This window comes from Alosa pseudoharengus, unplaced genomic scaffold (assembly GCF_046254945.1).
Source record: "Alosa pseudoharengus isolate Yale_2024_CS ecotype anadromous, Long Island Sound unplaced genomic scaffold, YU_APseudo_1.1 YU_APseudo_1.1_scf_4, whole genome shotgun sequence".
NCBI classification, from domain to species: Eukaryota; Metazoa; Chordata; class Actinopteri; order Clupeiformes; family Clupeidae; genus Alosa; species Alosa pseudoharengus.
In genome coordinates, this window is record NW_027468774.1 from 5144840 (window position 1) to 5154521 (window position 9682).

General features: G+C 46.7%; 1 protein-coding gene across 1 annotated transcript; it reads right to left on the reverse strand.

The window, feature by feature from the left end:
- Nucleotides 1-522: 522 nt before the first annotated feature.
- prdm9 (PR domain containing 9) lies at nt 523-9147 on the reverse strand. Its single transcript, XM_076267035.1, has 6 exons — nt 9021-9147; nt 7966-8067; nt 6586-6857; nt 6328-6395; nt 5251-5453; nt 523-3697 (listed from the first exon to the last, which is right to left on the reverse strand). Exons 1-6 carry the CDS (start codon nt 9034-9036, stop codon nt 1560-1562), a joined length of 2799 nt encoding a protein of 932 aa, XP_076123150.1. The 5' UTR covers nt 9037-9147; the 3' UTR covers nt 523-1559.
- Between the last annotated feature and the right edge of the window lie 535 nt (nt 9148-9682).

The following is a 9682-nucleotide window of genomic DNA, read 5'->3' on the forward strand; positions in this document are numbered from 1 at the left end:
TTAGTGTGCATTTTTAATGCTAATGTAATGTTTATAGCCATTGTTGGGAGTCACTTTGGATACAAGGTGAATATAAAAAACATAAAGCAAATGAATAGATGCATCAAATGATGCTGTTAGGTTCTGAAGAATCCTAGATGTGAGGAAGGAAAGCTGACTGTGATCCATGGTAACTCAAATCTCTCAGGCCTGTCCATATCTTACCAATCAACAGGGCTAAAGATATAAGCTTTATAATGATTCCAGTGACAGATATGCATTTTCCTGCCCATGTCTGTGCTGTTCACACAACAAGCTGTGCAACAACATTCTGGTACAAATAATCTGCTGGTGTATTCTATGCATATTTTCAGTGTTTTATTTTGAGCAGTTCTGGTTTCTCCGAGGCGACTGTCACTTATTGAACCAGTGTGTTATAGACTGGACTGTAACACGCTGGACAACCAAACCCACATCTCCCTGGTCAAGTAACCACAAATGAGCATTATCTGGGGGGTTATGTTTTGAATGAAAATACACAAACAATTGACAATCATTTTAATTAACATCACTGTAATTAATTGTCCTCTTAAGCAACTAGACTGAAGGTTAATTTGTATTCCTGTGAATCCTACTTACTGTATGTTTGTGCTTCATATAACAAGATACTGAAAGCTCATTTCTATTTGTGTCTGGAAACATACAACTGAACAGGTCATAGTAAACCTGTGCATCTTTCAGCAAGCATGAGAAAACATGTAATACACATTTTCTGACTGTTAAGTCAGTCTGATACACACTGACTATTATCTATTACTGTTAACAAGTGACATGAGTCTTGTTAGTAATGTGAGGTTCAGGCGATGACATATATGAATCCTTGTGTGTTCATAGACATAGGACGTCTAGGATAGAAGATAAAAAGTCTCTGTCCTACACTGATTGTCACAGCCGGGGCTTTCTTTTTCCCACCAGGCCCGCACAGCAGGAAACCAAATCCGAAACACTTTAAAAAAAAAAAAAACTTCACACAGTGCAAATACACTTTCGGTAAAAGATGGCGCAAATTGCAATCCCATATGCTTAATGCTTAAAACTTTGATAACTAATAGACGTTGCCATTCAATAATCTGCTCATTCAGTTATTGCATTACTGATTGTATCATTGTGCTGGGGTATCATTACTATAATGCTATAATTATTTATACATGTTAATAATATAGTTATGTTTTGTGATGATATAATCATCATTTACATGGCAGATGACCCCTGCCCTCATCAGGCTGGGTTCCATTGAACCCAAGGTCAAAGTCTGGCCCGGTCCAGTGTCAGTGTGTCCGCCTTTGAATGACCCATTCTCAAGGACAGCATTGTGTGGTGCTGTTTGGTGAGATGGTGACGACTCTTAGAGCATCTCAAGCCAATTAGTCATGAATAATCACCTTCACTTCTGCCACCACTGAGACTATCTATCTGAGACAGATAATTTCTGCTGCTACCCTCTCATTCCTCTCAGGACAGCATCCTGTGGAGGGTGTTGCGTGAATTGTTCTCCATGCATGAAGGCCTTGCAGCGCGTCTCAGGAGGAGTGCATCTTGTGGAGGTGCCTGGTGAGGTGGTACTTGCGGGTGAAGGCCTTGCTGCACTGCGTGCAGTGGAAGAGCCGCATGCCGCTGTGGATCTGCAGATGGGCGCGGAGGCTCTGCGGGCGGCTGAAGCTCTTGGGGCACTGCGGGCACGCGTGCGGCCGCACGCCCAGGTGCTTCTGCTCGTGCCGCTTGAGGTCGCCGGACTGGCGGAAGCCCTCGCCGCACTGCGCGCACAGGTAGGGCCGCTCGCCGGTGTGCGTGCGCAGGTGCACGTTGAGCTGGCCGTAGACGGCGAAGCTCTTGGGGCAGTGCGGGCACGCGTAGGGCCTCTCGCCTGTGTGCGTCCGCTCGTGCTGCCGCAGGCTGTAGACGTTGCTGAAGCGCTTGCCGCACACGTGGCACGGGCAGACGCGCTTGCCGCGGCGGAAACAGTGGTGTGACTTGAAGCCCTTGACGCTGAAGAAGGTCTTCTCGCACTGGGGGCAGCTCTGGGATATCCGCGCCAACTCCTCCGCGTCACCCAACCCGTCGCCCACCTCCCCGCCCTCCCCCTCACTGCATTCCTGCGCCTGGATGAACTCTGCCGGGTGGTGCCGCTTCACGTGCTTGTGCAGGTAGCGCTGTGCGGTGAAGGAGAACTGGCAGTAGGAGCAGGAGTAGATGGTGGCGGCAGTGGTGATGATTGGCGTGACGGCGGTGCTAGCGTTAGCATTAGCGTTAGCATTAGCATTAGCGTTAGCGTTAGCATTAGCGTTAGCTTTAGCGTTAGCTTTGGCACAGGCCGTCCGTCGTCCCTTGTGCTGGCGTCCCTCCTGGTGACGGCGGAGGCCGCTGGCCTGCGTGTAGAACTTTCCGCACGGGCCGCAGCAGTAGGGCTTGACCATGGCGTGGACGGAGCGCTGGTGGCGGCGCAAGTTGGACGGCTGGCTGAAGCGCAGGCTGCACTGGGCGCAGCTGTAGGGGCCCTCGCCGACCTGCACGCAGCCGTGGGACCGCAGCGACGCCGCGTCCGCAAACATGCTCTGGCACTCGCCGCACGTCAGCTGTGTGTCCGCCGCTTGCGTCTGCGTGCCATGCTGGGGCAGCGGCGGCGCCGCTGGCGTCTGGGCGCAGCAGCCGTGAGAGGCAGCAGTGACACCGTCGCCACACGCCTCTCCGCACTGGCTGCAGATGAACGTTTGGCCGCCAGGTGGAGGCTCGCTGTCGCCGTCGCCCTGCTGGACCTTCTGCGGACGCTTCTGTTTGGGCTGGGTCGGTCGGGTCGGTCCGAGGGTTCTGGTGCGTGGCCTCCCCCTCCCTCTCTTCTGGGCGGGCGCTTGGACAGCGCCTCTCCTCGTGTTGTGTTTGCGAACGGGAGGCTCGTACGGTGGGTCTGACGGATCGCCCGGTTCCTCAGTGGCGTCTGACCTTTGACCCTGACCCTGTGCGTGCTGCAGCTCCATGTGCTCCTGCAGACTCTGCAGGCTCATGAAGGCGATGAAGCAGCGGGCACACGGGTAGACCTCCACGGGCGCGCTCGCCTCATCCCCATCAGCCCCTGCTCTCTCCTCCGCCTCCTCTTCCTCGTCGTCCTCCTCCTCTGTCTCTGTTTCCGGGTTCGGCTGGTGCTTGCGGGGGTTGGAGGACTTCCTCTTCCTGTACCAGTAGAGTTTGTCTGGATCGTGGACGGAGTTCACGTGGCGCTTGAGGTGGTATGCCCTCGCAAACGTTCGCCCACAGCGAGGGCAACTGTGGCCCTTGTCATTGATGGACATTGACGCCGATGACGTGTCTTTAGACCAATCAGAGTCACTCATCCTTTTCCAGCACCTCAGGCCATTCGATGGTTGGGATTGGTCAGATGTTTCCGACTGACAGGGAGCTCGTCCAATCATGGATTCACTTCCCTGTTGGCCAGTGCCTGTGGTTGGCTCCATCTGGGAAGAAGGCGGTACATCTGAGCCCAGTAGGCAGATATCCAGGTCCAGGCGTGGGTCCACCTCTTCGAACTCGGACTCGACAGGATGGGTCTCCAGAAAGTTGTGGTACTGCTCTGCATGCGAGCGCCTGACGTGCGTTTGCAGGTAGGATTTGGCAGGGAAGGAAAACTGGCAGTAGGGGCAAGGCAGCGTCAGAGATGAACCCTTATCTAATAAGGCAAAAGAGCACAACAGGAACATTACCATTATTACATTCAAACCCAACGCATGTCTTCACCAAGCCACTTCATCTAGCATGAGATGTGTTTGCATACAGTATATACTGTATATGTAAGGGATAATGCCCGACGAGGTGTCCATTATCAGAAATTATTACACGGCTCTTCACAGTGCTGCAGAATGCTCCATTCACTTGAATGGGCCTTCCCAACGTTCGGCGGTCTGCTAATTCTGAATAACAGACCGTTGTCAAGGAAAATGGGCTTTGTGCTTCTAAGTCAATTCTTTCATATCACTACGCAAGGATTGGAACTTCATTCAAAAGTGAAAGCAGACGGTTGATCAGCTGTGTTCTAAAGAATGTTTGATTCAAGTTCAGTGTGTGTTGTTGCAAACTATTTTCTTCTCAGCAAAAGCCATGATGAAACGGTAACAAATAGCCTAGGCTATGTAGGCTAAAGAGTCATATCGTTGGGAGTTAATTGTGTCGTTTTGGTAAGTAGCCGTGTAATAAGCGGGATAATGTATAGAACGCCGGTCATTGTCGGGAGTCCGGTTCGTGACCGGCGTTCTATACATTATCCCTTACTAAATGGACGACGCGGAGGCGTGAACCGTTCGACGGAAGCGGAGGACGGTTGCTTCCGCGAAATCCATTTATTTCTGATAATGGACACATCGAAGGGCATTATCCCGTTTATACCATGGTCACTTACGAAATAAATAAATATGAAATCAATTATTAATACTAAATGAGTTTTAGAGCTAAAATCGTTAGTTTTTTCAGCTGTTTACAGTTGATTCCATTGTTGCTAAGCCTGCCTCCAGGCTCAACCGTCGTCCTACTATCGTTGTTATAGTTACCATTCATTGTACCACAGCATTGATATGGAACGGCGATTAAACTTTTTTTTACCAGATCTACTTCATAGGTGTAGTACTGTATATCACTTTTTAAACGACACCCTTTTCAACCTAGATCATGGTATAATATCTGACATTGCCTTTGCGATGAGCGATGAGCGTTTATGGTCACCTGTGTTAGTGTCGGTGGATGAGTGTTTGTGGTCACCTGTGTTAGTGTCGGTGGATGAGCGTTTGTGGTCACCTGTGTTAGTGTCGGTGGATGAGTGTTTGTGGTCACCTGTGTTAGTGTCGGTGGATGAGCGTTTGTGGTCACCTGTGTTAGTGTAGGTGGATGAGCGATGAGTGTTTGTGGTCACCTGTGTTAGTGTAGGTGGATGAGTGTTTGTGGTCACCTGTGTTAGTGTAGGTGGATGAGTGTGGTCACCTGTGTTAGTGTCGGTGGATGAGTGTTTGTGGTCACCTGTGTTAGTGTAGGTGGTTGAGCGTTTGTGGTCACCTGTGTTAGTGTAGGTGGATGAGCGTTTGTGGTCACCTGTGTTAGTGTAGGTGGATGAGCGTTTGTGGTCACCTGTGTTAGTGTAGGTGGTTGAGCGTTTGTGGTCACCTGTGTTAGTGTCGGTGGATGAGTGTTTGTGGTCACCTGTGTTAGTGTAGGTGGATGAGCGTTTGTGGTCACCTGTGTTAGTGTAGGTGGATGAGCGTTTGTGGTGCCACAGCTGGTCCCAGGTCAGCCCAAGGCCCCTGGCGTACTCCTCAGCATACCACACCAGCAGCTCCTCGCCTGGCCTGATGGGGGCGCAACAGCGGAACAGCACTCGACCACCCTGCTGGAAAGCAACCAGGTTCTGCTCGCGGTTGCTACGGGAACACATCACATACCTGCCGTGGAGGGTGGGGTGAGGGGAGAGGGAACAGCAGAACGAGAGAGAAAGGAAAGACAAGAGAGAAAAGAGAGAGAAGTGAAAGAGAGGATGAGACAGAAAGAAAGAGAGAGAAGTGAGGATGAGACAGAAAGAAAGAGAAGTGAAAGAGAGGATGAGACAAAAAGAGAGAGAAGAGAAAGAGAGGATGAGACAGAAAGAAAGAGAGAGAAGTGAGGATGAGACAGAAAGAAAGAGAAGTGAAAGAGAGGATGAGACAGAAAGAAAGAGAGAGAAGTGAGGATGAGACAGAAAGAAAGAGAAGTGAAAGAGAGGATGAGACAAAAAGAGAGAGAAGAGAAAGAGAGGATGAGACAGAAAGAAAGAGAGAAGTGAGGATGAGACAGAAAGAAAGAGAAGTGAAAGAGAGGATGAGACAGAAAGAGAGAGAAGTGAAAGAGAAGATGAGACAGAAGAGAGAGAAGTGAAAGAGAAGATGAGACAGAAGAGAGAGATTGGACTGAGACACACGTGTGTTGTTTGTGACAGCATACATTTTAAAGCAACATCATGGAAGAAGGTGTATTTATGCCCCTTGGTGTCAATATCAACACTATTTGTGATGAAAAAAAATCTTATTAAAATCACTAAGTGGGTCATGATCCTACCCGATCAACATCATATAGTGCGATATCAAGCATTCCTGGCACACACTGGCAATGCCTCTATTCTCTGTGTTATAAGTCACCGTAGCAACAGAATAAGTTAGAAGCCTTTATTTTAAGGTAAAAATAACTGCATTGTGTTGCTTTAAGCGGTCATGCCAATTAAGGTTTCAATGGAGTTCTACGAGATGTTGAGACAGAGAGAACACTAGGAAGTGGGAGATATACCTCATCCAGTTGGAGTGAGTGTCTCTTGCAGCATCAATGAACTCGTAGTGTTTTTTTCCCCTAACAATCTGAATAAGACAGTAAAAGGAGTCAGATAAGCAACTAAAACACTTCATCTTGCATTAGCATGTTAATTACATTATATAATGTTTGGTAGGCTATGTATTGTATGTCTCCAAACGGTGCTACTCTTAACTTTAAAATCACACTAATCTTCAAATGAGAGCAGCAAAGACCAGTAGGGGAGAGCGTCCTCACCACCCAGGAGTAGACACTCTTCAAAGCCTCCTCCTCAGAGGTCGTTTCACCATTGTACGGCCCGAAATGCATTCCGACCGGCACCACCTGCCCCTGGTTGAAAATCCCCAGGCTGCTCTCCTTGACCCGTGACCTCCCAACGACCAGGCCAGCAGGCAAAGTGAGGAGAGCTCTCTGAGGGGTCCCAACCGAGCAGGGGAAGTCCAGGGCGAAGACTGGGGGACCGTGGACTTCACACTGACTCCAGAAGCAGCACTGGCATTTCTCACAGTCTGGGAGGGAGGAGAGAGCATAGACGACATCACTATGGGAGTACATGTATTTGTTTAAGAGACGCTTTTATCCAAAGCCACATATAGTGTATATGAATTATGGCCATTGTCCCTATGATCTATTTATCTCTATCTAACTATCTATAGGAACGTCAGCTATTACCAACCGTCTCGTATTTCCAACCTCTTACGTGTATGTGTCACTTAATATTAATTTCTATACAAACCAAGACGGCGGATTCCTAAAGAAACGCAAGCACCCACACCGTAAGTGTATTTAAATTAGCTATGTACCAAAAATTACATTTCACCGTGACTCGAAGAGCTGTAAACAGTGTTGTAAGGCTGCGTGTACAAATCCGCTTGGAGCTCCAGTGGAATTTTCATTTGCAACGAGAATTCTCAGGCTAACCGTTGATGTGCCGAGAGAAAGGTTGGGAATAGGCACCCACCAGCCCAGCACTAAACTCCGAGCATGGAAATCAGATATTTCAGGCAGTAAAAGCCCCGGTAGGAACCAAATTAGATTTTGTTCAAATCTACACACCTCTATGGCTACTAAAAAATCTAAGGTTCATTTATCAAATGTTATTTTGAAGTATTAAAAAACATTGCTGTTTAAGAATTTTCGAACGAAATGGTTGGTAATTGGCACGTTTCCGATATATGAATTATGTTACAAGGGCCATTGTCCCCGGAGCAACTTAAATTAAGTGCCTCGCTCAAGGGCACAACGGTGGAAGCTGGGGTATTGAACCCACAACTTTTCTGGCTACTGCATGCTAGCCCAGCTCCTTAACCAAAACGCTACGATGCTGTTGTTGCAACAGAGTAGGTTTCTTCACTCTGTCTGACCGGATAGTGCACTCATCGAGTAGTCAGGTGCACAGGTGCGCACATAACAAACAAGACAGGTGCTGGACTCCAAGAAGCAACATGGAGGGATGAAAAGGAAAGTCCACACACTGTAGCTCCGATTCATCAACTTGGGGAGCCTCGTTAATAAGCCAATGAATGAGACCTAGTATAGTGCGTGGACTTCCTTTCTCACCTCTCTATAATGCATGCATTGAAACATTCAAACTTCTTTTAGTTGCATCCAACTTACAGTAGTTGTCATCATCATAGGCTTCATAGTCATCCTCAGGCGACTTTTCCACAGCTGTTGAAGCTGATACATCCTCCTGCGTCTTCTCAGCTGAAATCTCACCTGTGCCATTGAAAAGACAGTTAGGCCCAGATCAACACATCTGGCACAGTTGATGATATATATACATACACAATACACACACACACATAGTTGGTAATATAGATATAATTCTTCTATCATTCTAACTCAATATAGTTCTATATAATTGTCGCAGGTGATATAATTTATATAACGCATACGTGGCAATATATTAGAAATAATTTGATAGTCGGGGACCACTCGCACAGTAAGTGGAACTACATAATGCGTAGCCTATGTTTTACACTGTCTCTATGTAGGCTTATGTGAGATAAAACTCCTTAAATACAGATACAGGTCCTTGATCATATATCATTGATTCGGGGTCATCGATGTAACTAACAAAAGCCACTAATCTGTTGTCTGACCAGTTTAATTTGAAGATTTGTAAAACAAGCAATATCTGGACATCGGAGAAAGTTATGACAGACATGAAAGTTAGCCACCAACAGAGGGGCTATAACGAAAGCAAGTGTCATTGTTTCATGTGACAACTTTCGTGCATTAAGCCTACGTGAAATGCAAACCTCATGAAGTTAGCAAGGCCTAGCGTGAAGGATATGGGCTTATTTCACATCGCTTTTAATTTGTTTAACATGAACCAAACCAACAGTCAGGTGGCCATGACTTTACATGAAGGCAACCTGGGTTGCCAGATGTAATATGCAAGCGAGCCGGTTGCCAGTTGTTAAAGTGCCTGATAAAATGGGCATTTACTAACAACAAAATAACATGATGGCACCGCTAAACAATAATGGCAATGCTTGCAGACGGTGTAATATGTCAGCTAGGTTAAACATCAACATAAGGTTTGCTAACTTCACCAGAATGTAACGTTAGCTGGCTAACGTTAACATTAACTTTAACTAACATTAACTTAGTTAAACAGCTGCAATATTCCAACCTAGCTGATCTGCCATTGTTCTACCACCAACCTGAGCTGGTAGACATTTCCTGTTCTTCTTAGTAGGACCTACTGGTTGCAATTAACGATGTTTATGACAACACGTTTCTATTGAATTAAATCAAATTTAGCACAGTGCTAGCTAGCTACCATAGACAGCTAGCTACTGATTCTCTAGTTGAAACAGGAAATTGTCATCAATGTTGTGGTGACATCATAGCACCATAGACTTTCTACCTGTCTATCCAATCATACACATGTTATCAACTATCATACTGTAAAGAGTGGGCTTCCACAAGCAGTAAAATAAACATGAAGGATCTCTATATTAGACATTTAAAAAGTGAAGTGACCCATAAAAGAAAAGATAGAAAAGTCTGTTGGGGTATCCTATAGCCAGGCAGAGATGCTCTGATCCTGACAGGCTCATCACTGACTAGGCCTAGCCTACAGCCAAAATAACGGCAGACATGATAGAAATATAAATGTGATTTTTGGTAGCTGTTGTTGTTGTGATGTAAATAAAAACAATGTGTTGTTGCTGTTGTTGTTGTTATGTTTATTATGCAAAACAGCAGTGCACAAGCACAGTGCAAAGTAACAGAACATTGAACTGGGTTGAGTAAGGCAATTTACTGCAATGGAACTGCAATTTATTCACTTATCTCTTGCGAGCAGAAACCTTTTCTCAAT

Bases quoted from the DNA above. Each gene is read 5' to 3' on its own strand.
- prdm9 (XM_076267035.1), bottom strand. The intron at 6,396-6,585 runs GTGAGGACGCTC...TGTCTTATTCAG, and splicing joins AGAGTGTCTACTCCTGGGTG to ATTGTTAGGGGAAAAAAACA. The intron at 3,698-5,250 runs GTGACCACAAAC...TTGCCTTATTAG, and splicing joins ATCCACCTACACTAACACAG to ATAAGGGTTCATCTCTGACG.